The sequence below is a fragment of the Aulonocara sp. 'chitande type north' Nkhata Bay genome, linkage group LG23 (assembly GCF_057382095.1).
Source record: "Aulonocara sp. 'chitande type north' Nkhata Bay isolate Kocher_YH1m ecotype deep benthic linkage group LG23, A_spYH_male_GT1.1, whole genome shotgun sequence".
In the NCBI taxonomy this organism is placed as follows: Eukaryota; Metazoa; Chordata; class Actinopteri; order Cichliformes; family Cichlidae; genus Aulonocara; species Aulonocara sp. 'chitande type north' Nkhata Bay.
The window spans coordinates 24719185-24746799 of NC_141365.1; the positions used below are offsets into that span (position 1 = coordinate 24719185).

Here is a 27615-nt window from a genome sequence, read left to right on the forward strand (position 1 = left end):
CTATAGCTTACTAGTGTATATTAGACTTAACAGTTACTTTATACAATTATGGACTTCTATACATTTTACATCATATTAAAACTTTGGGTGTAAGATTCAGATAATTAATTATTAAAAGCTCGACATTTTAAATGAGAATAAGAAAGAAAAGTATGTCTTTGTGCCCCCTTTTCCCTGTTCATGCCCTATCGGCCCCCCTGGCTAAACTTTGCTAGATCCGCCCCTGCACAGTTACCAGCGTCAGCTACATAGAAAAAGATCCTGGTGTAGAAAGTAATATTAAATAAATTCTAACAACAGCTTATCAAGCTTAAACGTGCTGCTGTTGTTCAGCCGCTGGTTTCCTCTTTCTGGCACGAAGTGGGCCAAAAACAAACAAGAGAGACGGAGTCACGACAGAAAAGCCGATCAGCTGATCATTAAGCAGTTTCACGATTGAAGTAGCAGCAAGAAGAGGCAGTCGCTCCATATATCAGTTGTTAAGCTTAATGCTGGAATGCTTTATAAACATTCAGAGATGAACTTACACACTTGCTTTACTTCTCTCGGGGATCACTTCCTCAGAGATGAAATGCCGGTTTGGTAGCGAGGCTACAAATATTCAACCAGACCACGGACAGGTCTCGCATGCCATAGCCGCTCTATCACGCGATCACTGCTCCGACGTGCTAAGGTTATGGGCCGAGTTATGCCATGTCGCAAGTTTTGTGAAGTGCTTTTTTGATATTTAATGGATCGGATTACATTTTTTTATTTCTCTCCAATATCCGATCCAGTAATTTAGGTCAGTATCGGACCGATACCGATACCTAATATCGGCTCGGTCCATCTCTACTACCAACGAGTTAAAATGGCCCATTTGCAGCATTTATGCACCTATGACTCCTTATAAAAGCTTCGTATCATTTTAATTTGGTGGCAAAAACATCTAATTTATATCCACAGCAGTTGAATTATGCATGCAACTTATGATGTCTAAATGCTGCTTTGCAACTATCTAACAACACACTAAAATCACAGACCAAACAATACTCCAGCATGCATTTAACTAGTATATATGATGTATGGAAAAAAGGAAGGCAACCTACTTGTACAAAGTATGTAAGGCTCTCTTCTTAAAGGAATGCTAAGACTAGTTGCTATTAGCTGATTTTGATTTGTCCTTATGGATATAAATGATTTTTGTGCCATTTAGAGCGTAACAAATGCTGTGTTTTATAGTAAATGTTGGATCATTAAAACCTTCCAGTATTGATATATGTTCCAATTCTCTTTATGTATATCCACTGTAATCCATGAAACCTCCAGCTGAGCAAACAAACCCGGTCCCTGATTGTTCTTATCTATAGCACATCATCACATTGCCTAGCAACCTCCGACCAGCAAGCTAAAATGGCCCATTTGTAGTATGCAACTAAAACTCCTTATAAAAGCATTGTATCATTTTAATTTCAGGACTGTGCGCTCTCATATATATCCACAGGAGTTGGATTATGCATGGTATATACTAATGTCTTTGTTGCCTAACAACCACCAAGCAACAAACTAAAATCCCAAACAATGCTGTAACATTTTTAAAAAAGGGCAACCAGCAAAGTACTCCATAACTAAATTTGATGAGACATTGACAACTCGTCGAGTACATCAGATCTGGATGCTAATTTCTTTTGTGCTTTTATTTTCTTGATTTAGGAAATTTGAAGTCTTAAGAATCAAATGTTGTTGTCAATTCTGTGAGGAGTTGTAGAGAAATACCGATGGAGTTTGTTGTCCAACTGATGTAGAACAAAGCACCAGGATTAGAGTTTCTTCTATTTTGGTAGTTTTTCACTGAAACGCTACAAATGTTTGTGCAGCACACATACTCCTCCACAAATAGCCGGTTTCTGGGCTGACTGAAGGTGGTTGGAAGGTTTTATCATGTTGCCCAATCCTATTAGGAACTTAATGTGAAGACGCTGCTTGATTCCACACAACTATCAGCTGTGCTGCTGCTCTGCTACATGTGCTGCAGGCAGCCCGGATGGAGTCAGAGCTGCTCTGCTGGACAAACTGTGACGATTTCTAAATGATCCCAAACGTCTTTTACCACATTACACAATTATAAGACCATTTAAGCCACTGTCACACAGCACGAAAGTTTAAATTTTTCTCTTTTAGCAGTTGGAGAATGCAGTTGGTCACCATCCATTTTATAATAGAGGCAGATCCACATATTGTTATTTTATATTACATGCTTGTCTTTAACTTACAGTGCAACACAGTTCAGTGGCTGTGGGTTGCACAAAAGGAGTCAGAAATTCCACGTAGATCAACATAAAGATGTCAAACTGTTTGTCTTTTTTTTTTTTTTAAACAAGGCCCAATAACACCAGTGAGCGAAAGTCTGTTCTGGTCAAATTAGTTTTGATTTAGTAAAAGCATATGTATTTCCTTTAATCTTAGCAATAATCTGATTGATATTTCTTAATTTCATCTGTCATCTGTCCACTTACAGCTTCAGTTTTGCCCCCATAATGTCACCATTTCAATGATATTTACAAGAAAGTGTCAAAGCAGGAAATTGAATATTGCATCCAGTCTTACATGGTACTATATAAACTGTATAAATCAGGTCAAAGCTGGCACTTGTGCCTTTTTCAGGCTGTGCAGTGTGCAGACTGAGATTTTTTTTGCCCTGAGCATTGCCTAGGAGAAGTGATGTCCTGCAGGCGAGCGATTCCTCGTGGGTTTAACACTTCTCTTCTCCTCCTTGCTGTCCTGTTCCCAGGGGGAGGACATGTGCGTATCGACAATGTGAAGCTGGACTTCAAAGAGAAGGCCCACGCCAAGGTCAACTCTCTGGAGAACACCAGCCACACTCCTGGAGGCGGGAACATAATGGTAAAAGGAAGCCTCTTTTTATACCAAATGTCACTGTCAGTTCACGTTAAAGAGGAAAAAGAGCGCTGACCTAAACCGTCTTCCCCTGCTCACCAGATCGAGAGCCACAAGCTGAATTTCCGGGATTCGGCCAAAGCTCGGGTGGACCACGGTGCGGAAATCATCGTCACCCACTCCCCTGGCATCGAGACGGGAGGCACCTCTCCTCGCCTGTCTTCCTCCGGCAGCATCAACCTCCTGGAGTCGCCCCAGCTCTCCACGCTGGCCCAGGATGTCACCGCTGCCCTGGCCAAGCAGGGCTTATGAGCCAGCTGCCTCTGCTTAAGAAAAATACAAATCCACACCATCACCCCTCCTTTTCCCATCGTTCCCATCACAAGCTTCCAGTGTTTAACGTAACCCCCACAGTTGTAGCTGGTTGACCGTCTCATCCAATCAACGATCCCTCCGGCCCTTCCAAGCGGGATTTAAAAAAACTGAATTCTTCATAAATCTTCATCGACACTCCCCGTCTGTCGGTCTGCTTTTTATCCTCTCATTCACTCAAACGTGGACTTTTCTGTTTTAGATAAGCTGAATGCCAAGGTTCAAGTGGTTCAAGAAGGTGGTTTTACGATTGTACAGGATTTTTCTTTGGTCCTTTTTCTGTTCATCTTTACTTCTTTTTCTTTGGTGCGTTGAAAAACACCAACACATTCCCACTCGCACGGGGCTAAAAATTTCAAGTTGGACCGTGACGTCCATTCAGAATTTATACGGTACTGAATGCAAGATATAGCTACTAGACAGTAGGTGCTAGTCTTAAAGATAAGCGAGAGACTTAACTGACCTGCAAAAGAATGGCTGATGAGCATGTCTGCAAAAAAACAACATAAAAAAGAAAAGTGTGTGACATGAACTTTTCTTTGTTGCGTTTGTTGGATTTCCTGAATTGTGCTGAATTGTTGGACAAACTTGTGTTCTCTTGTTTTCTTTTTATATATAAATATATAAAAAATATATGTCACTGTAGTTGGAAGTATTTACAGTTTTGTACGTTCCCTGTGGCTGCTCTGGCTTATTAGCATTTAAATGTGGATAACCATTGCAGCTCTGTCGAGTCGGGCGCTAAAAGGCTAGCTTTCCAATAGATTTTTGTGTTTTAGTTTCTTCTCTCGTCAGCCGTCGGGCTGCGCCGCCCCTTCCACCCTCTCTTCTTTTTATTTTCTGGTTTTACATTAGCGCTGTGGTTTTTATTAGGCTACAACAATGCTGTTATGCTGGCATGGCAAATAAATGATAAATAAATTAGATCTATTTGGAGCGATCTTCGACTTTTCTGTGTGGGTGTAAAATGGCCCGGGTGCATTCTACCACACGGGCCCCTGTGACCTTGCTCCTTTTGCAAAGACTGGGTTGTGTAGTGTATTTGAGTGGGTAAAAGCCCCGAATTTTGTTTTAAAAAGTGTTAAGTGTGAAGCTTTATATGAAAACATTCCATTTGAAAGAAGTTTTTGAACGTTTGCAGAGATAAAGAAGGTAAAGAATGGGAATAATACCCCACAAACCTGCAGCTTTTAGAAGTTTTTTTTTAAAAAGAATAAAAAAATGTTCTAGCATATTCTCTGCTCACCATTATGAGACCCCCCCACCTCCCCTCCTGATGTCACCTACCCTTCCAGTGTTTTTCTGTGCTTCCTATATCCCTCCCCCTCTTTGCCTGTGTATGTGTATTTAAAAAAAAAAAGATTTAAAAAAATTGTAGATGTGTGCACACTTTCCGGTGTTTGAGACGTACTGATGACAAAATGCTCCTACAGGATGATGGCAACAACAAAAATAAAGAAATAAAAGAAATAAAAAAACTGGTTCATTCTAGTCTTGTGGATCAATTCTTTGAAAATACTCGTCTTTTTGTGAAAAACACGTCAACCTGCATGTGTGGCGTGCCTGTTTGGTTATCATCAGCACGTGTTTTGAAGGCTAAACAAAAATGTCATTATTATTCATTAAACAGGAGGCATTGCTGGCTTTACTGTAGTCATTTGAAGTTTGTATATTTGACAGACAAACGCTTTAAAACCTGTTATAATTTTCTATAGTTCTGCATAAAGTTGGTAATGGCGGGTAAAACATAAGGCATGGGGGCCAGAATCGACCCAACAAACATCGGCCCTGTGGACAGCTTTGGGAAATGTGAAGGAGAGGATAAACTTTGGAATTTTGACTATATTTTCACAGATTTTGTAGCTTTTCTTTCTGTTTAAACACCTCCACAGTTGTTCATACTGTGCCAAAGAACAACAAAGTAATTAAGTGATAGATAAACAATTAAATAACAGCAACCTTTCCCTTTTTTCATTACTACACACATTTTTTTTTTAACTTAATGAGTTTGTTAGTTTGGCAAAACAGTGATTTAAAAACAGACATTTTTCGTGAATTAACAAAAACATTCAGTTTTATTATTACATGAATTTTTTCTGTAATTTTAAACATTAATATGTTTTAGTTTATGCTCAACGAAGCGCGATGACATATTTCTTTAGCTTACTAGAGAAGCATTTCTTTTCTGGGCTCTAATGAAAGTTATAGTGGGATAAATGCAATTTTTGCAGACTTGCTTCTGTACACCACTGCAGCTTTTAATTCAAGAGGGTTAACAAAAATGTATGTATGAGTTAAGAATTACAGTCATTTTTGTACACTATCCCATTTGCAGAAGCTCTAAATCAATTAGACAATTGACTGACAGGCAGTTTGATGGCCAGATTAGGCCTGTTCCCTTCTTCCATGACAAATGAAGCAGATAAAATATCTGAAGTTGATTCCAGTCCAATTTCATAGCTTCTTACTTAAATCGTGGAAGTACTGACCTTACTTTGAGTTTGATTCCATAAAAAGTGACAAAAACATTAGTGTCCGCTGTTCACTGCGTGGGAAGAAAACTTCTTTTTACAGCGAAAAAAACCCTTAACTTCTGAGCAAGCACTGAGTGCACTACGACATAATGGGAAATTCACAGAGACACTCGCGGATTCTTCCACTGACCGCCGCGGCACACCTGCACCAGGGCAAACCTCCGCCTGCTATACAGGTGAAAGTAGAGCAACAGGATCGCTGAGTCTTTAATTTTATTTTATTTTTCTGCTGTGTTTCACTTGCATTTATTTGAAAGACTGAGTGTAAACACAAAAAATATTTTATTTTATGTGCTGGAATGTGCAGAAAATAGGTTTAAATGTTAAACAAATTTCTTCCAGTCAGAGAATGTTGCATATAATTTAATTTTTGCTTGATGCATAAAGTTAAAAGATTAAAACTAGTAAAACGAGTTTTAAAGAGACTTTTCCATTTGATTACATTTTGTATGTATGTATGCAGAGAAAGTAGAATTGAGCTGAAAGATCTTTTGCTTTATCACCTGTTCAGGTTGTAAATCATGTTTTTAAAAAGTAATTAAGTAACTAAGTAATTAATTACTTTTGAAAATAATTAATCATTAAAGTAACACGATTATTTTTGGGGGGAAGTAATCAGTAAGTAACTTGACCAACACTGGTTATGGGTATGTATGACTGCCAGTGGAACTACTGTAGATCACTGGTGTTTACTGGTGATGTCTCTGCTGACAGAAGGAGCAGGATGAATTATGAAGTGTGTGGGGCTATCCTCTGCTCAGATTAGCCGAATGCTGCACAACTGATTGACCCAAAGCATCCTGTTTGAGTAACCCAAGAGTTTCTGCAAAGATAGAGATTTTTTTAGTGGCCAAGTCAGTCACCTGAGGACTTAATATAAAAATGGCTGTGATTCCTGAACAGTTAAAAATATATATATATTTGTTAAACCCCTTGAACAAAACCAGGACCAAATCAGCGTCTTTCTCCTGCAAATTATAAACTTCAATACCTAGATGGTGACTAAACTCCAGTTTTCAGAGTAGCATGACCCAGACAGCCCTTCTTGCTGTTGCTAAGCGAGAAGAGGTGCTTATCTTGAATAACTGCTATTAAATAGCGCAATTTATTTAAACGTGGATGGCTGTTCCTGACCACCAACCTAACAGGATTGGCTGGTGGTCACCTTGGCCAATTAGATAAATGCTTCTGAGGAATGTGCAGGGAGGGTCATCCCATAGTAAGAGGTCTCACTTACGCTACTCTGAGAACTGAGGTTACGCAAGTAACCTAAAGTTTTTCTTCCCTACATGGTTATTGTTCCTTTAATTGATCCTTTTCTGTCTTTTGTAAAGTTTGTAAACCCTGCTGGGTTTTAATGTTTATGGTTTTAGTGTTTGCAGCGTGAGGCACTGTTCAGATGCTGTGACTGTCCATCTGCTGAGAACAGTTCTGGTCGTTCTTTTTCTTCTTTTACAAGGAAACACCGCATTCAAACAGCACTGCCATGTTAAAACACGGTGCATTGTTCTGGATTTCGTCAACATGTTAGATCCCTGTTCCATGGCCTTATGAGGATATTATTGCGCGGCATGGCCTCTTTAAACAGTGCGAATGTTTCGGGAAGTGACACCTGATTTGATTTTGCTGTGTTTTTATGACTCACAGCTTGGGCTATTATTAAACAACCTGTTGATATTTAAAGGGGTGGATGCACCACGCGGATGCAGCGGTTTCAGTCGCTCCATGTGTTGATTGCGGGGAATCAGAGGAGGAGGAAAAGGCAGAGGGGGAGAACATCTGGCCCAGCTGCACACTGCGTCTTTAAAGCCCCGCTGCTGCTGCTGCTGATAAATTAGCTCTCCGATCAGCTGTCGCTGTCCAGGGAGGGAGGTGCTGATTTCGGAGCGCTCCTTCTTCCTCTCTCCTCCTCCTCCTCCTCCTCTCTCTCTCTATCTCTCCTTTGCCGCCGACCGACCGATCGACACTTGCAGCCATTTTACGCAGGACTAACCCAATCATGTCGTGAAGAGGGAGGGAAAAGCTCGCTGGTCACCTGGGCAGAGCCAGCAGCCGCGCGTCCCGGTGATCGCACACAGGCAGGCGGCCACGCAGGGTCCGGCCAAAATGGTGAAGAGGAAAAGCCTGGATGAAAACGAACCGGAGTGCGGGAAGGGAATACCGTTCCCGATCCAGACCTTCCTGTGGAGGCAGACCAGGTTGGTGACATTGATAACAGGTGTTTGCCGTTGGTGAAAACGAGGCAGGGCTGACGGGGGTTTGTCACCGCGTCACACGTCAACATTATTTGATGAAGTGATTGAGAAACCCCGCCAGTGAGTGTCTGCTCACTGATTTGTGTTAAATGGAAGAAGATGGGGCTGTGGGTACAGATTGTATGATGTCACACCTGTAAAAAAAAGTGGGCCACATAGACAAAATGGGGTGATTTACTAGCCTATAACCTACATTTGTCCTTTTTTTAATCTCTCACAAGCACTCTGTTGATGTCTTTCAGTGCTTTTCTGCGGCCAAAGTTGGGAAAACAGTATGAGGCATCCTGTGTGGTAAGTCATTTCATAATACCATGTGCACGATGAGGGGAAATAATCGCTTCCCTTCCCAGTAATCTGTTTTTACCTTAATGCACCTGCAAATCAAGTGAGCTCTTGATTTTGCATTTAGCAAATTAGTTTTGCCCCCGTGCTTCCTCCCATTACCCTCGAGCTAGACTCATATCCATAATGACGCTTCTCCAGATCCCTTTGGATCCAAACAGAGCTTCCACTGTCTCTCCCACAGGCTTTTGCTCGCTCGGGGCCATGTGGGACATTTAGATAGTCAAAGAAAGAGGCTTAAGTTGCCCGCCTGATGTCTCTCTTCTCCTCTTTTTTCTCTCTCCTTTGGCTGCGTCCCCAGTCCTTTGAGCGAGTGCTGGTGGAGAACAAGCTCCACGGGCTGTCGCCGGCCCTGTCAGAGGCCATCCAGAGCATCTCCCGCTGGGAGCTGGTCCAGGCGGCGCTGCCTCACGTACTCCACTGCACCTCCATCCTGCTGTCTAACAGGAACAAGCTTGGTGAGGACGCTTTAGTCCAATCGAGCTGACAGCTTCATCCAGGTCATACCCAATCGCCAAAACACAAATCTGATTCTCCTTTTAGCTTCTTTCAGAGATCATCGCTTAAAAGGACAGAAAGGCAAATGATAGAATTAATATTTATGAGATTAAAATGGCCTGCACACAACAGGAGAGAAAAGCATCAAATCCTTCCATGTGACTTCCATGTGTCAGACATGAAACATGAATGAGCCACTGTTTGCATTATTATTGAGCAGGATTTGACACTTTCTTTAAGTAGGAGGTGGCAGGCTTTGAACTAAGCTGTTATACGCCTTCAAGTGAAAATCACTGTTGCCACACAGTAAGAGGGTCCTTCATTCAATCCAGGTCAGATCCCTCCTGTTGTGCGGCTTGTTGTCCTTGAGGGTTTCTCCTTTGGGAGCTCAGGTTTCATGCAAGAACATGCTAGATTGGTTCTCCTGTCACTCCACCTTTGACCAAAGCACTGGCTAAGTCCCTGTCAATGCTCTCGCTGCAGTATTTTGGATCAACTGAAGGCTTTTCAGAGAGTTTTTAGGACAGCTTGATAATAAGGAATTACTGTATTCCAGTCTAGAAGTAATGAAATGCATGAACTAGTTTTTTAGCATCACTCTGAGAAAGGGCATTTCTAATTGTAGAGAAATTGCACAAATAGAAGAAAGCAGTCCAACATATTTGTTTAATATGTGAAGTTAAGGACGTATCCTGGTCAAAAAGGACTCAAAGATTCCTCGCTGTGTTATTGGAGGCCTAAGTAGTGCCATCTGGAGTAAGCATCTGGTTAGATATCATATTTCTTAGATTATTAGGGTTGAGGACAATAACCTCAGTTTAAATTTAGAAGCAGGAAATTACAGGTCACCATCAAATATGACCAGTTTGTAGGCATGCAAGATTTTTTGGTAGTGGAAGCTTTCTGGTTTCTCTCTGGAGTCCACTTGCAGGTGACTTTTGGCAGGCCAGCCATGTTTAAGCAGATAAAAAAGTGTCTGTGTGTTTAGTATTTGTCTTTCGGTTACATCACAGGTCACCAGGACAAGTTGGGTGTGGCGGAGACCAAGCTGCTCCACACGCTGCACTGGATGCTGCTGGAGGCCCCACAGGAGTGCAACCATGAGCCCAGCCTGAGCCACGGCTGGTCCAGGGGCAGCAGCAGTAGCGCCTTCCTCCAGCCTGTGGGGAACCAGGGTTCCTCCCCGGGAGCTCCTAGCTCCTGCTCCAGCTCGGGCCTGGGCGGGTTAGGACAACAGCACAGCGGCTCCCTGCTGGAGGAGGATGAGCATACTCGCACCAAACTATTCCAAAAGAGCATGGCAACAGTAGAGCTGTTTGTGTTCCTGTTTGCACCGCTTGTTCATCGGATAAAGGTCTGTAACTGCGGATGCAAATGTGTACGGCCTTGAAATTGATTTTTGTAACAGAGAGCCAGGATGGCACAGGCATTGTGTTAATCTGTGGCGTTAGACTATTTATAATTTTGAGAATTTTGTGATTAATTTCAGCAACCCCTGTGTTGCTTAATTTAGTACTTGCAGTCAGCATCACCCTGTGCCTATTGATCTGTGTGTGCACACAGATGAAAGGGTCAGCTTATATTACTCCTGGGAGTGCACTGTTTCCCAGCTGTGCAGGGAATTACTGTCTTGTCTTGTTAGCATGTTGTAACGGAGGTTTAAGAATCTTAACAACACAAAACATTTAACCAAGACAGAATAATTGTTTCTGGTGTTTACAGGCTGTTTTGAGGAAAGAAATGTGTAAATATGTTGCCTTTTTCCAGGAGTCAGACTTGACCTTCAGACTGGCTAGTGGTCTGGTAATATGGCAGCCAATGTGGGAGCACCGCCTGCCTGACATCCCTGCTTTTACTGCCCTCATCAAACCTGTCAGAAACATTGTTACAGGTGAAGAAATTCCCACTTTTTAAAGAAATTCCTACTATCTTTGAGAAATCGCCGCTATCTTTAAGGGCTATATATATAATATATAGAGTATATAAAGTGGTTCTTAATCGTATTCCTAATATATAACCCATGCATCTGTGTCAGATATTCCTCCTTAACATCTTTCATGTTTAAGATGTTCAGCTGAACTAATTTTAACCTAAATCTGGGATACTTTTAGTTTACCGTGTCCCAATTATAGTTAGTTAACCATAAATAAGCTTATAATTTCAACCTTTTATCTACTGCCCTAAGCTAATACTCTATTTAACAGCAATTTAATATATAGAATTATGTTTGCTGGTGTTATATTTTTGTAGTTGGCTAATTTAAACAATTTTTTTCTAATTAAAGTTTTTTATTATTTTAAACAATTAAGAAAACCATAACATAATAACCCAAAACAACAAAAAACACACTCAGTGAAGAAAACAAATAAATACATAAATAAATTAAATAAATAAATAAACTGTTGCACACACAGTTAATTCTTAATTGAAGAAAGAAAGAAAAAGAATTAATTTAAACTATTTAAATGTTTGTTTGTTTTTTGCTATTTAAAACTGTTAATACACAAAGTTAGCTAACAGTTTTCTTCCGGCAACATGGCAGCTAAATCACTGGTGTTCATTTCATAGCTTTAGCTAGCTGCTGTAATACAGCTTTTTATCTGTTACATTAGGCTAACAGTGTTATTTGCACAGTCACCTAACAATTTCATCTCTTTAGTTATATATACTTTTATATTTCAACTGTTCAATCTAAACAGTTAGCTAACAGCTTTGGCAATTTGGTCATTCGTACCTTTTTGCTATTTCAACTGCTAATACACCAAGTTAGCTAACAGTTTTGACTAGTTATCCAGCATTTCAATCACAATAAGATGGAGTCAATCTGCTGTCAGTTTGTGATTGACGGGGTTAAGCTTGGTAGTTACATGCATTTTGTTTGTGATTAACTGTGATAAATCTGTAAAAATTGCAAATCCTTTGCAATCTACATACAAAGAAATTCACACTAACAAATTCCATGAGGAACCTCACAGATTTACTGCTCTACTATCAAAGTAATGTAACAATGCCGCCCCAAAAAATCTTTACAAAAAACAAATAGAGTGTCACAGACGAGTTACGGTTATTGGCGCAGACTGACTTAGATTGATTATATTGTGTTTGCAATCCTTCTGCATTTATAAATTAGGCGGCAATAATTGCAATCGAACAGCAAAAACCTTCAATGCAATCACCAGCCAACCAGACCCTCCTATTTTTGGTGTGAAAGAACCACAATCCATAACGTTAGCTAACATATTTAGTCATAGGACACTCAGTTCTATAAATAGTGAAACGAATCATTCCAGGTGTCTGCTGCCTACTGCAGAAGAACCCTCTGGGGTACTTGTACCCCTGGTTGGGAATTAGTGTGTTAAGAGATAATCTATTTTTATTTGCTCAGAATTAACACATGTATACTGTTATGCCTGTCTAAACAGCAAAGAGGAACTCCCCAGTCAACAACCAGTGCAGCCCCTGTGGATCAGGCAACCCGGGTCCCACGGTGAGCTAACGTTTTCAGCCCATATCTTGTCAGATTCTGCTTCCCATGTTGATTGAATGTGCTCGGGCAAGAGTCTGAGGCTTCTTCCCCTCCCCTTTTCCAATGTTCCCCCTGGGGCTGGCTGTTAATATTCATTAGCACGGTGAGCCGGGGTCATGACAGAAACCACACTCCAACCTCAGAGCCTTTAATTATCAGGAACTGTCTGCCTGTCTGTCTTCCTGATATCCATCTCTATCTCTCTTCCTACCCACAGGGCTTCCAGGTGGTTTGCGAAGCCACCCAATCAGATTCCTCCTCCCCGTCAGTCGGGGAGCAGAGTTGTCGTCGTGGTAACTCAGTGGAAAAAGGTGGCCCTTCCCAACAGCAACCCCCACCGGTCAAAGGCCCTTCCAAGAAAAAGTGAGCATGTGTTATTCAGTTTCCCCTCAAGAAGCAGTGAAACGTGTTGAAGCATCAATTTTAACTTACCAAACAAATGGATAATTGTATTAATAGAGACCCACAGAGGAAATCACACAAGCATTATTTTTGATTTATAAACGATCAATATTGGAGGCGCTGCTTTCATAAAACCTCTCGGAAATGACTAATTTTTCCACGCTTTAGCCAGTTGAGGGTTGAAGCAGTGCAGACATGACCTGCACTGACACGGAGCTGGTGCCATCGTCTTGTTGATGGCTAAACACCGAGCCCCGCAGCAGCGTCTGTCAAACCCACTGCACCACACGCCTCGCTCTGCTAGCTTGCGATGAGCTAGGGTACATGAATAGATCCACTTCCCCCCTGTGTAATATGTTGCTTCAAGCAGTACTGTCTCGTCCCTCACGCACACAACCACAGCTCTTTTCCTGTTGTGCATCAGCAAACCCATGTGACATTTTGCCCACATATCCAGGGTAATTACGCTGAAGTAATGTGCTACATGTCTAATGCTGGCATAGTCCCTGGCCTGGCTTGATTTGGTGTGCCCACTTCCAGGCCAAGGCTCAGTCTCTCTCAAGCTCTCTTTGGCAAAGGCAGGGCAAAAAATAAAAAATAAAAAGTTTACAATTACACCAAATCTGACCAGCAAAGAAGTTCCTCACTGGCAGGTTTATTTCCATCCTAAGCCCTCCGCTGCTCATCTTAGCTCATTCTGACAACCAAGCATGTCACTCCGACGCTTTTTCGCAATCCTTCTGACAGCCGGCAGCTGACTGAAAATCAAAACAAGCCCGGAAACCAACCCCCTCGCCTCCTAAAAACACCCCCGAGCCAATTATATCCGCACACATCCTTGCACCACAGGGTTTGAGCAGTGGTTACATGGTAATGCAGGAGATGGAGGATCTATCCCTCCTCTTTCCCTGCTTAACAAAGACAAATTAATTGCTTTCTTCATGCGTGCAGTGGGATTTTCAGGCTGACTGCGGGATTGAGGAGGACAGTGAGCTGAATGTAAATCAGACATGCAGCAAGGGAGAGTTTTGACGCTCTCCTGATCAAAAATACCCCCCGCCTCCCCCACCTACCCCACCAGACTCCAGGTCTCTGAGGGACGGTTTACATTTACATCTGCCAGTCACCAGGCTGTTCGTGCACCTCTGCGCTGCACCGCACTGATAAAATAATTTCCGGCACCGGGTGCTGCGAGTAATGCAGCTTACTCAACCACCGCAATCCGCGCAGCACTGCTGATGCTGAGGCAGTTTCCATGGCAACCGCTGGCTGCTGCATCCTCTCCTACCGCATGGAGTCGGAGGACCGGGGTGGCTGTCGTCACGCGGTCTCTGTGGCAACCTGACACAATAGCAGTAGGGAGAGTGAGTGTGTATGTGTGAGTGTGTTGGCTAGACGGTGAAACATGATACAGCCTGCCTTCGCCGCCCGCTCTCAAAGTGATTCATGTACATATCGACCAGCACTTCCTGCTCCATTTATTACAGCGGCTGGGATTAAATGGCCAGCTACGTCTGCCTCTCCTACAGTATCAATATGTTTCTTCACAGTTTGTGGTAACTCCTTTGCAGCTCGCCAACTGCTGACCTTCATTCCTGCTTATTTATAGTGGACTCACGTAGGCTGGAGCTCCCTCCCTCCCTCCCTCCCTCTCTGCTCCTCTTCCAATGATGCTGAAGGGGGGCTCTGTCCTTGTTTATCATCCTCCTTTGATGCATTGTTAATGAAGCAATGTGGCAGGAGTTGATCACAGTCTAATATAACACAAAAGGTTGTGATGTAGTGTAATTATATATGTAGTTACGGCTTTTGGCATTGCTATCATGATATTCAGTTTAGCTACTTAGGGATAGTTTACTGTAAAGTGCCTTTTAATTCAGTTCAGTTTTATTCATATAGAGCAGGGGTCCCCAATCCCAGTCCACAAGGGCCAGTGTCCCTGCAGGTTTTACATCTCACCCTGGGTCAACACACCTGAATCACATGATTAGTTCATTACCAGGCCTCTGGAGAACTTTAAGACATGTTGAGGAGGTCATTTAGCCATTTAAATCAGCTGTGATGGATCAGGGACACATCTAAAACCTGCAGGGACACCGGCCCTCGTGGACTGGGATTGGGGACCCCTGATATAGAGCAACAGTTGCCTCAATGCGCTTTTTATTGTAAGGTAAAAGCAGAGAAAACCCCAACAGTCATATGACCCTATGAGCAAGCACTTTGGCGACAGTAGGAAGGAAAAACTCCCTTTTAACAGGAAGAAACCTCCAGCAGAACCAGGCTCAGGAGGGCGCGGCCATCTTCCGGTTGGGGGTGACGCGGCATGCTGTGGAAGAGAGCCAGAGATGAATAATAACTAATACTTAAATGCTGAGATGTGTATGAGCACATATGTGAAAAGGTGACTTTAACTGCATGTGTCTGTTCATTCTACAGTCCGTGTTCTATTCCATATCTGCTACTTTTATCCACTTGTGTTGAGATTTCTCACCTGATGTCTTGCACACATTGCCTAGGAGTTGTCCCCCATATTGGATGTGATACAACCAAAGTCAGTGGTGGTTGTTCTTGGAGGGGTTTTTGCTCCTGCTGGGTGAAACTGCTGCAAAGAAGCTCCTGCACCATAATCCTCCTAGTGATTGCTTTGGTCGCTAGTAATGCGCCATGATTTCCTATAGTTTTTCTTATGTTGTCATCAGCCTGCTAGGCAGCTGGGCAGAGTGGACACCCAAGTTTGTGAATGCAGTGACTCGAGAAGGAGGCAATGTAGAATCTTGAAATTGATACCTTCAGGCACTAAAAATCAAGCTTAAATTTCAGCTACTTTCAGTGACCTTTATGTTTTTCTGAGAACAAGAAGATCCCGTTGAGATTAAAAACCTCTTTTTCAAGGGAGACCTGGCCAAGATAGGCAGCAGCAAGTGTCCCACAGTTACAGAAATTACTCAATTAAACACAGGCAGCAACAACACACATGCAAAAATAAATGAAAAAATTAAATTAAATTCAAATAAAAATAAAAAAATCAGTTGAAATGACAATCAATCTAATTGAAACAGTTGCGTGTTATGGACTTGGCCTTAAGGATTCGTAGTTTAGATTTAAAAGCACTTAATAAAATGAATTCAGTCATTTTCCATTCGTTCTGCAGTTTGTTCCAAGCCGAGGATGCTAAGTGGACAAAAGCTCTTTTACCAAATTCAGTTCAGGCAAATGGAACAGAAAGCAACAAGTAACCATGCAGACGAAGAGAATACTGACCAGCATGTTTCATTGTAAGCAGGGAACATATATAAGAAGGTAGCAACCCAAGTATTGCTTTATATATAAAACTATATAGATGAAAGTTCCTCCGACTTGCCAAAGCAGGCCATCCTACCTGAGAGTATAACTTACAGGGTGAGTCTGAAATTTGCGGTTAGTGATGAACCTCAGAGAAGCATGATACACAGTATCAACCATTCAAAGACATTGAGCAGAAGTATTCATACAGTGGGGCAAAAAAGTATTTAGTCAGCCACCGATTGTGCAAGTTCTCCCACTTAAAATGATGACAGAGGTCAGTAATTTGCACCAGAGGTACACTTCAACTGTGAGAGACAGAATGTGAAAAAAAATATCCATGAATCCACATGGTAGGATTTGTAAAGAATTTATTCGTAAATCAGGGTGGAAAATAAGTCTTTGGTCACCTTAAACAAGGAAAATCTCTGGCTCTCACAGACCTGTAACGTCTCCTGTAAGAAGCTTTTCTGTCCCCCACTCGTTACCTGTATGAATGGCACCTGTTTGAACTCATCATCTGTATAAAAGACACCTGTCCACAGCCTCAAACAGTCAGACTCCAAACTCCGCCACGGCCAAGACCAAAGAGCTTTCGAAGGACACCAGGAAAAGTATTGTAGACCTGCACCAGACTGGGAAGAGTGAATCTACAATAGGCAAGCAGCTTGGTGTGAAAAAATCAACTGTGGGAGCAATCATCAGAAAATGGAAGACATACAAGACCACTGATAATCTCCCTCGATCTGGGGCTCCACGCAAGATCTCATCCCGTGGGGTCAAAATGATCATGAGAACGGTGAGCAAAGATCCCAGAACCACACGGGGGGACCTGGTGAATGACCTGCAGAGAGCTGGGACCAAAGTAACAAAGGTCACCATCAGTAACACACTACAACGGCAGGGAATCAAATCCCGCAGTGCCAGACGTGTTCCGCTGCTGAAGCCAGTGCATGTCCAGGCCCGTCTGAAGTTTGCCAGAGAGCACATGGATGATACAGCAGAGGATTGGGAGAATGTCATGTGGTCAGATGAAACCAAAGTAGAACTTTTTGGTATAAACTCAACTCATCGTGTTTGGAGGAAGAAGAATACTGAGTTGCATCCCAAGAACACCATACCTACTGTGAAGCATGGGGGTGGAAACATCATGCTATGGGGCTGTTTTTCTGCCAAGGGGACAGGACGACTGATCCGTGTTAAGGACAGAATGGATGGGGCCATGTATCGTGAGATTTTGAGCCAAAACCTCCTTCCATCAGTGAGAACTTTGAAGATGAAACGAGGCTGGGTCTTCCAACATGACAATGATCCAAAACACACCGCCCGGGCAACAAAGGAGTGGCTCCGTAAGAAGCATTTGAAAGTCCTGGAGTGGCCTAGCCAGTCTCCAGACCTCAACCCCATAGAAAATCTGTGGCGGGAGTTGAAAGTCTGTGTTGCTCGGCGACAGCCCCAAAACATCACTGCTCTCGAGAAGATCTGCATGGAGGAATGGGCCAAAATACCAGCTACTGTGTGTGCAAACCTGGGGCCTGTTCTTCGTACTGCGCTAAGTAAGTTAGCTGGATTAGATTGTTGACGATTTCGCGTGATCCCGGATCGTTCGGTTCCCCGAAGCTCATCCGGGACTTGCTGTCATAGCAACAGAGCCGTAAGCGTAAACCTGCTCGGGAGCAGGTTTACTTTATGTAAACAGGATTAGATCGCGGCCACGCAGGTATGTCCGCTTCATTTATACGAAAGCAACAGCGATATTTTTCCACTGTTTCACCATAAATAAATATTATCAATGTAACTAAAGATAATGCAGCACTTGATCCTTTTATTGATGTCACACAGATACATACAGGTCATTTCCTAAAAAAGGGAAATGAACTATTAACATTCTATTACATGTATGTGATTATTACAGATGTAATTCATATTTCAGAGTAGTAATTGTAAATTACTTCGTGTAATCAAGATGAGAGACCACGGCTATAAAAGCGAAGGTGGATTTGGGAAGCCTGTCGCAGCCATGTCCTGTCCATATACGCGAGCCACCCATTGCGGAAGGTGCAAGATTGATAAGGAGAGTCCTCAGAATTCAGCGTATATTGCGGGATAGACAGGATCCTTTAGCTCAGCGCGACAGTGTGCTCATTGAGAGATATCGATATTCCCGTGAGGGTATTATTTACTTAACCAACTTGTTGACGAGGGGGTGCAGGACCACCACCTGTCTTTTTTTCCTCTGCCCTTTTCTTGGTTGCTGTTATGAACAAACTAACAGAGTATTACAGGCCAGTATTACCTTGCCAAGAGACGAAAAGCAATCTAAGTGATAAATATTACCATTCTGTAGAATACTCCTGTATTCCACTTTTACTTGTTCCCATGTTCTTGTGGGTCCTGTTGTGGCTCTAATGTGAAAGGGGATATAATATAACATATTATAATATAATATAATGCCATATGATATTGGACAATATAGTGTCATATGATAAATCTACCCTACCGCCTACTGGTGTTGGCCAGAGGGGCCGATGGCACGATATGGCAGCCTGGCTACAACCGTAGCTGCCTCCACCAGTGTGTGAATGTGGGAGTGAATGAATAGTGGTATCGTACAGCGCTTTGGGTGCCTTGGAAAGCGCTATATGAACCCAATCCATTATTATTAGTATTATTATTAAATTACCTACGAGTTTGATTTGTCAGCAACTTTCTGCCAGCCCTCTCTCCTTGCTTCTGCAGCCTTTGCAGTGTTCTCTTGCGTTTTAATTAAACTCTGAAACTCCTGAAATCCCTCACTCATGAGTTCTTGCTCTGCTGCCGGAAAATACCGAGCACGCCCCTTCGACATTTTCGCCGACCAATCAGCGGGTTGCCGATCAATGTTTCTACTATCGATGCGTAGCCCCTTTTACGACACCCAGTGATGTCACATTACTGCGTCCAGCTGTACTAATCGTCAACAGCAGGCGTGTTCGGGGAACCGGATTAGCGAGCTCACGGTTAGCGCGATGGTTTGGTCTTGGATGTGTCATTTGATCTTGGATGTAGTAAGCGACGTACGAAGAACAGGCCCCTGGTAAAGACCTATAGTAAACGTTTGACCTCTGTTATTGCCAACAAAGGTTATGTTACAAAGTATTGAGTTGTATTTTTGTTATTGACCAAATACTTATTTTCCACCCTGATTTACGAATAAATTCTTTACAAATCCTATCATGTGGATTCATGGATTTTTTTTTCACATTCTGTCTCTCACAGTTGAAGTGTACCTCTGGTGCAAATTACTGACCTCTGTCATCATTTTAGGTGGAGGAACTTGCACAATCGGTGGCTGACTAAATACTTTTTTGCCCCACTGTATATACAATATCTCCATAATCCAGCACAGGCAAAAATGTCGCAGCAACAAGCCGCTTCTTTGTACTAAAAGAGAAACACAACTTATTTTGAAAATAAAATCTCAGTTTTAACTTCAGATTTTTCACATGATTCTCTACATGTGGTTTGAAGGTGAGCGAGTCATCAATTAAGATTCCCAGATATTTATGGGTGTGAACCAACTCTATTTTATTACCTTCAAGAGTGGTTACTGATGGGATTGTTTGGGCCCATTTTCTTGATTTAGAAAACAACATGAGCTTTGTTTTGTCTGCGTTGAGAACAAGTTTAAGCTGAAGTAATGTGATGTGAATGTGATAATTCAAGAAGGAAATCACATTTTTGTCAAATTAATGCCATAGGTGCATCTACTAAAAATCTCAATGACTTCAAATTCCAGTGACCTTGACCTCACGTTCAGAGGTCAGTTTTTCTCATCGACTACTAGCTGAGGTGTAGTCCACCGGAAATAGAGAAGGTTCGCCTTCAGAGTAAAGCTTGATTTAGGCTTTTATGGGAAAATCTACATCACACAGTAACTGGAAACTCTGTTTGTTTCAACACTGTAACCTTCCAGCCATTCAAGTCATTATGGTATGTGTCAACCCAGCGTACATTTCTCAGGCGGTGCAGGTCAGCTTATGTAAAAGGTTGCAACATACGGTTAAAATTGGGTTCTGGTTATGGCGTAGGTTATGCTGTAGATCTGATGCAGAAGCATCATTTATGTGAAAATGTTGTGCCTCAGGACTGCAGCTAGCAACAGTCTACTGTGTCCAGTTTGTGTCCCACTGTTTACAGTTTCACTGCAGCTTTGAGAGCAGCTGCAGTGTTTAGAGACCAGTTCATCATGAAAGTGATGAACTGGTCTTCAACTACAACCTCAGCAGTCTGCTACTGGTTGGTTTGTCAGCCAGTACAACTGGAACTTTATCATGCATTTCTCCAACATGCTGGTTCAGTTGTCCATGAAACAACATATCGATTGAGCTGAAAGTCCTGACAGATCATCTGATTTTATCCTTTTATGACTCCACTGACACCCTTCAAAGTATCGAATCAGCAAATCTCATGTAGGCTGCACAATTTAAGCTGCTACAGACTGCTTACTTTTTGCTGCTGCCTCTGCAAGCTGCTTTGCAACCCAACCCCACGCCTTGCTCCTCCTTTACATGCTTTTTCATCTTCTTCTTTTTTTTTTTTTTTTACCTCTATCAATGTCATATACCATATATTGTCACCAATGTTCCCTCTAAACCAGGGCTCAAGACTAACTTTTTGCCATGGGCGTACCGGTACGCCTAACTTTAAAAAGTTAGGCGTACCGGCACAAAAGTTAGGTGTACACAAATTTTATAATAATTTATATAATATAATGTGTTTTTCTGGATACACTGTGCTTTTTCAGCATTCAAAGATTGATGACACCGTGTCAGAGCACTGGCATGAATGAATGAATGAATGAATGAATGAATGAATGAATGAATGAATGAATGAATTTCAGAAGGATCAGGCCTTAACTTAACAGAAAAGTTAGCAATAGTTCTTTTCCTATTACAGCTACATCCACGTCTGTCGTGCCTAGGCTGCTCACTAGGGCTGGGTATCATCACTGATTTCTATAATCCATTTGATTCCGGTTTTCAAAGTCCCGATTCAATTCAACTTAGCCTCAGACATTCAGAAATATTATAATTCTGATCATTTATCAGTACTGACTTCATCAGAATTGTGAACATCACAGCAGATGTATGGGCTCAAAATGTGGTCATAAATATTTTGTACTTGTAAAAAAGATTTGTATGTGTAAAAAAGATTTGTGTGTGCGTAAAAAAGATTTGTATGTGTAAAAAAGATTTGCGTGTACGTAAAAAAGATTTGTGTGTGTGTAAAAAAGATTTGTGTGTGCGTAAAAAAGATTTGTATGTGTAAAAAGAATTTGTGTGTGCGTAAAAAAGATTTGTATGTGTAAAAAAGATTTGCGTGTACGTAAAAAAGATTTGTGTGTGTGTAAAACAGATTTGTGTGTGCGTAAAAAAGATTTGTATGTGTAAAAAGAATTTGTGTGTGCGTAAAAAAGATTTGTGTGTGTAAAAAAGATTTGTATGTGTAAAAAGAATTTGTGTGTGCGTAAAAAAGATTTGTATGTGTAAAAAAGATTTGTATGTGTAAAAAAGATTTGTGTGTGGACTTAGAAAAAAAAACCCTGCAAGTTACAAGTACTGATTTTTGACCCTATTTTTCTTCCCTTCATCTGATTGGTGAATGTCATGTCAATCACAAATGTAACAATCCAATCAGAGAACAGATGGGTTTGGCTGTCGGAGGGGCGCTGTTTTGAACTGCAGGTCCTTGAAGGGTGATACCGTTTGAAGCTGGAGGATCGCTATATAAATATCCGATAGCAGCTAGGTCCCCTAACTTTCAGTAGCTGTTGAAAGGATAAAGTTGTGGTATATCAGTGGTTAGAAATAACATTATTACTTTAGGATTAGTTTAACACAAAGTCAGGGCTGACCCAGGACCATTGCTGTGAGTCACAGTGCGCAGCATAAAAGTCCTTTCACATCAGATGCAGGATACGCTGCTAATGCTAACTAAAAGCAAAGGATCCAGAATTTGTTATGCTGGCTGCTGGGCTCTGTGGGTTTTTGCAGCAGCTCTACCTGTACTAGATGCACCTGCTCCTTGTCTTTTCTATCTCTGACTTTATGTCCTCTACAAGAGTTAGTTTTTTTTTGCTAGTTCTTCAAATGTTCAATAAAAACATGTATGCTAATTCATAACGAAGAAAGCTTTGTAATGAAGACTGTCATTTCCAAAACACTGCCCGCCCCCACCCCGCGGTCCGCAGCGCTGTTGAAAAGGCTGTGGAAGTCCCTGTATTAAACACGTAGACCTGTGACACAAAAATCACCAAACTCGGACGACCACAGACTGTTTTCCTTCGTGGTGATGAAGGAAAACGCTGGGTTGGCATGTAAAAGGGCATTTATTCCCTTCAAGGACCTGCAGTTCAAAAAAAGCGCCCCTCGACAGCCAAACCCATCTGTTCTCTGATTGGATTGTTACATTTGTGATTGACATGACATTGACCAATCAGATGAAGGGAAGAAAAATAGGGTCAAAAATCCGTACTTGTAACTTGCAGGGGGTTTTTTTTCTAAGTCCACACACAAATCTTTTTTACGCACACACAAATCTTTTTTACACACACAAATCTTTTTTACGCACACACAAATCTTTTTTACACAAACAAATCTTTTTTATGCACACACAAATTCTTTTTACACATACAAATCTTTTTTACGCACACACAAATTCTTTTTACACATACAAATCTTTTTTACGCACACACAAATTCTTTTTACACATACAAATCTTTTTTACGCACACACAAATTCTTTTTACACATACAAATCTTTTTTACAAGTACAAAATATTTATGACCACATTTTGAGCCCATACCAGATGCCTTTGTGTGAAAGTAACTGAGAATAAAACACAGAAAAACATGAAGGAGATTTTCCTGGTCTGGCTTTTTATAGCAGATAACCTTAAAAATATTCTACAATGTTCTGCATATAAAGTTTACATTTCTTCAGTATTGAATAACAGAAAAAACAGGCTTTCTTGTCCGAGGTCATTTAAGTGAAAAAAAGAAAAAGACAGCAGCCACAGCGCTGTAAACAACGGTAGACTGGTGGGTAATAAGCGAATGAATAATACAGAAAACAGAGATTGGAGACGGGAAACTGTTCTTGAAGTACAGAGATAGAGAGAGAGCTAGCTGTGCATGGAGTGTGATTTTAATAGTCGTGGAAGCAAAACAGCAAAATTCATGACGACATTGGTCAAATGTGAAGCGCAGTTTGCTGCTTCTTTTGCTGCTGGCTCGGTGAATTTTGGTTGGAGAGAGACAAAACCTGCAGCTCAGAATCAGCGCAAAAAGACGTAAACACAGCGCGGACCGGACGCATCAGAACCACTAAGCTCCGACAGCGTGTCCGTCTACGGGCCGTCGGGTGAGAAAGCCGAGAAAGACAAAGTTGATTCTGATGCGTCGGTCCGTTCTGTGTTTACGTCTTTGTGTGGAATCCGTGTACCTGCTCTCATTTGCTGTTTGGTTGTTGTTGAAATGGTTTTGTGAGCTTTAATCTGAGAATCTGGCGTTTCTGGCAAAACACAGTTATATTTAAAAGTCGATTCAGGATATAATGAATTGATATCGCTTTATTCAAGCTACTCACCTCCCACTTCCACCTGCACTTTCAACTGGACCACGGCCAATCAGAGAGGTCCCACCCCTGACTATCTCTGATTGGTTTAGTCCACGATAGGGGCAAAATGTGTGTCTGTTGTTGACCACAGGGAAGGTTGCAGATTTTTTTTTTTCTTTTTGCTACCCGAACAGTTGGTCGCACAGGTGCAACCAAATATTTTTTTTAGTCGCACCACTGAAAAATTTGGTCGCATTTGCGACCAAATTGGTCGCACTCTAGAGCCCTGCTCTAAACTGCGGGCGTGCGCAATTGCGCACTGCTAGCACGGTCTCTGCGCACAGGAAAAAAATCTAACCTGAATTGAAATTAAAATCAATACTTTAACAATTCTGTTTTGCAGTGTTAGTCAGTACGTGACTGGCTGCTCCAGTATGGGATTAGAACGATGCCACCGTATCCCATAGTCCAGCCAATGATGCGATTCACATTCGTATATACGCAGCTAATCAACGTCGTTGACAGGCTACGACAGCGTCCTTATGTGCCGACACCGGTGTTTTAGCTAGCGAAGCAGCGTGGCTGATGTGGAGTGAAGCCACGTTAATGACAACGTGTACAACCATTGGAGATGTGAGCAGGACTGACGGAAGAATTGACGGGAAAAGTGTTGACTTTATACCAGTTTTTAAATTGTGTTGATAGGCCACGTAAAACCAGAGTTATGATAAAAATATATATATATATATTTACCAAACATATATGTAATGTTTGGTAAAAATGGCGTTTTATAAGGAGAACGCTCGAAAGCGCTCTCCGTATGTGAGCAAAAACAAAATCAAAAAATTTCCCAGCCTTTCCTGTTGGTGGAAAAATGTACCATGTTGACCAATCAAAAAATGAAAAGGCAACATGGCATTTAGTTGTTTAGAAAGGGGGAAGTTTTAGGAGTGACGGCGGTGTTTTGAGATGTGAGAGATTTGCGACGTTTAGCGCAAATCTTGTGTCGTTAGTGTGTAGTGTAGTCAATAGTTTTGTTGTGTGTGTCAGAACAATGAGGCGACTACTGAATGTTACAGGTGATACAGGAGTGATACATCTCCTGTTGTCAGGCCTGCAGGTATCAGGCTGTTGTTCTTCTTTATCTCATAGTGGACAGAAATAATTTTTTGGAGTGGCACAAACAAGTTGTGTGGCATCAAATTTGATGCAGAACAGCTGATTGTTCTGTAAATAGTTTGAAATGTTTATTTAAAAAACCGCCTTGGCTGCATTTTTAAGTAAACAGCTGCAAAAAACTTTGTTGTTTGCATAACTCGATTCGATGCTGGCGTGACCAAAGTACACACGTCTAATGTTGCTCATTGTGGTCCAAGTGGCCGCTCAGGGAGTTTGTGTGTCACTCAGACACATGAAAAATTAGAGGGAATGTTGATTGTCACTGGCATATGCTCTCTATGTGGGTCTTGTTGCTACTATCCTCACCTCTGGCTTTTTGGACACAGAGATCCCAAAACAGAGGAATACTGTCAGACATAAACGGCTGCAGATAGAAACAGAACAGCTTGCTACCCAGTTACACCCGGTAACTTTTGTTTAAGGAGCTAAACTTTTTCTTAAAACTAACTGTGGTCTAAAAGCCATCAGCTATTAGGTAAATTAGACCACAGATATAGCAGAAGCTGTTCTTACTTTATAAAAATTGAGCAATCAGGTTACATGTCACCTGTTACATCTCTCTAGCTATGTCAGAGTTGCAGGTTTCACAGAGCAGAGCAGTTACAGCGGATGTAATAAAGGCAACTCTTTCTTAGTCCCACAAAATCTATCTGACAATGTAGCACCCATCCAGTTATGCGGAAGTGTGGATATGTTGTGCCCGAATGTTAAAATGCTCTGAAACAAACGGCGAATACAGGCTTAACTCTTTGATGCACACATATCTTCATTTAGCTTCTAGCTTTCACAATCACAGTTGGTTGTGCCCTCTTGCTTGTTGAACTCCCCGCAAGGGCCCGATTTATTCTGCATACCTTCACGTACTAGGTGAACTCCTTTCATAGATTGATTTAATCTGTGCGTGATTAATTTCTGTACTGTCTTTTAAAATTAAACTTCACCATCTTAAAGGTTGAACCTGTGAAACTTCCTTTATTTCCTCTCTCTTCTTTCAGAACATCAGCTCCTGCCGGCCTGCCAGCATCGTTGGCCCAGCGGGCACGTTACGCCACTTATTTTGATGTGGCTGTGCTGCGCTGTCTGCTGCAGCCGCACTGGACGGAGGAGGGCGTGCACTGGGCCTTGATGTACTACCTGCAGCGCCTCAGGCAGATCCTGGAGGAGAGGCCTGAACGTCCCCCAGAGCCCTTGGTTGCACCTCTGCCACGGCCACGCAGCAGCTCCATGGTGGCTGCGACACCCTCACTGGTCAACACCCACAAGACTCAGGTCACTCATCGAAACAGCTTTAATAGTCGCCTCTAAGCCATCTTTAGGATGTCCGTGTTGCTCCTGCTGGTTCGTGACCTTTGCCTTCTCTTATTTTTCGCAGGATATGAGCTTAAAATGCAATGAAGAGGGGAAATCTCTGAGCACAGAGACCTTTGCAAGGGTTTCCCTGACTAACCTTCGTCGGCAGGCTGTCCCTGACTTGTCTTCCGACCTGGGCATGAACATCTTCAAGAAGGTCAGAGACTGGCCTTTATGTTTTAAGCTAAAACAATAAATACAGATTCATGTGATTGAGAGGACCTGTTGTTCCACTTCAGTTTAAGAACCGCCGCGAGGACCGCGAGAGAAAGGGCTCCATCCCCTTCCATCACACGGGGAAGAAGCGCCAGCGTCGGATGGGGGTTCCCTTCCTGCTGCACGATGACCACCTGGACGTCTCTCCCACCCGCAGCACCTTCTCCTTCGGAAGCTTCTCTGGCCTGGGTGACGACAGGCGGGCCCTGGAACGTGGAGGCTGGCAGGCCACCATCATGGGTAATGAGATTGGATGCCACCAGTTTGAAGTCTTGCTTCCACTCCACCGAGCTTTCATGAGTCAGAGGATTTAGTCTGGATCTGGCTGTCAGCTGGTGAATTAGGTCACTTCATTGACACTGGTATTCCTTATGAGCTCTCACTGAATAGTGGAGATTAACATTCGCTCAAGGCACAAAAGCAGTTATTATTTTTATTATTTTCAAGAGTTAGTGACTTTTTAAAGGCTTATTTCCATTAAGAAAAAAAACCTACTGTCCTCTTTTACCATGCTGTTATGAACCCACTTAACCTGAGCTGCTGCTAGAAAGATTCAAGTCTGTGTCATAGTGTATAAGTATGAGATACTTCTTACAACATGTCATAATTTGAAACCCATGACTGCTGGAGGGTCAAATTGTTGCTCCTATAGTTTGCTAATTAGAGCAGAAACTCTTAAAAAATAAAAGAAATTATGAAAATGCCCGTAGCTGGCCATTGATAATTATTTTAGCACTTTATGTCTCAAATATTTATACATTGAAATACACTCATTGGACACTGTTTACCTTGCAAAAGAGGTTGCTTTAAGTTTTCATGGTACAGACTAAACAAGGTGCTGGAAATATTCATTAGAGACTTTAAGTCCACATTGACATGATAGCATCACACAATTGCTGCTGATTTCTAGGCTGGACATGCCAGAGGGGCTCTACTGGATCAAGATCTAGTGACTGTGGAGGATGGATGGAAACCATGGACATCAGATACAGCTGGGTAAAAAAAAAAAGTTTAACTTTCAGCTCAACAAACACCAAAGCCGCAGAGACAGACTCTCTGGGGTAGGCAGGACGTAAATGCACTCTGTCTCTGTGGGCTTTGATGTTTGCTGAGCTTAAAGTTAAGCTTTTCTTTTCAGCTCCATCTGATGTCCACGTTTAGTTGTGTTATTTGGTTGTGTGCTT

General features: G+C 42.1%; 2 protein-coding genes across 23 annotated transcripts in view; both read left to right on the top strand.

The window, feature by feature from the left end:
- Window positions 1–4727, top strand: part of LOC147301870 (uncharacterized) — a 79686-nt gene extending 74959 nt beyond the window's left edge. For all 4 annotated transcript variants that reach the window (XM_086284019.1, XM_086284017.1, XM_086284018.1 and 1 more), the window contains 2 exons: window positions 2771–2883; window positions 2980–4727. In XM_086284019.1, coding sequence (XP_086140145.1) covers window positions 2771–2883; window positions 2980–3189 — 323 coding nt within the window. In that variant the 3' untranslated portion in view covers window positions 3190–4727. The remainder of the gene's footprint in view (window positions 1–2770; window positions 2884–2979) is intronic.
- A 2669-nt stretch (window positions 4728–7396) lies between these two features.
- The window catches only part of unc80 (unc-80 homolog (C. elegans)), a 71018-nt gene continuing 50799 nt past the window's right edge, over window positions 7397–27615 (top strand). For 11 of the 19 annotated variants that reach the window (XM_086284583.1, XM_086284585.1, XM_086284591.1 and 8 more), the window contains exons 1-10: window positions 7400–7981; window positions 8281–8329; window positions 8682–8838; window positions 9892–10232; window positions 10646–10769; window positions 12301–12365; window positions 12622–12767; window positions 25861–26134; window positions 26238–26372; window positions 26455–26671. In XM_086284583.1, the coding sequence (XP_086140709.1) occupies window positions 7890–7981; window positions 8281–8329; window positions 8682–8838; window positions 9892–10232; window positions 10646–10769; window positions 12301–12365; window positions 12622–12767; window positions 25861–26134; window positions 26238–26372; window positions 26455–26671 (1600 nt within the window). In that variant the 5' untranslated portion in view covers window positions 7400–7889. Of the gene's footprint in view, window positions 7982–8280; window positions 8330–8681; window positions 8839–9891; window positions 10233–10645; window positions 10770–12300; window positions 12366–12621; window positions 12768–25860; window positions 26135–26237; window positions 26373–26454; window positions 26672–27615 lie in introns of all 19 variants that reach the window. The other 8 variants (XM_086284588.1, XM_086284589.1, XM_086284594.1 and 5 more) reach the window with 3 other exon arrangements.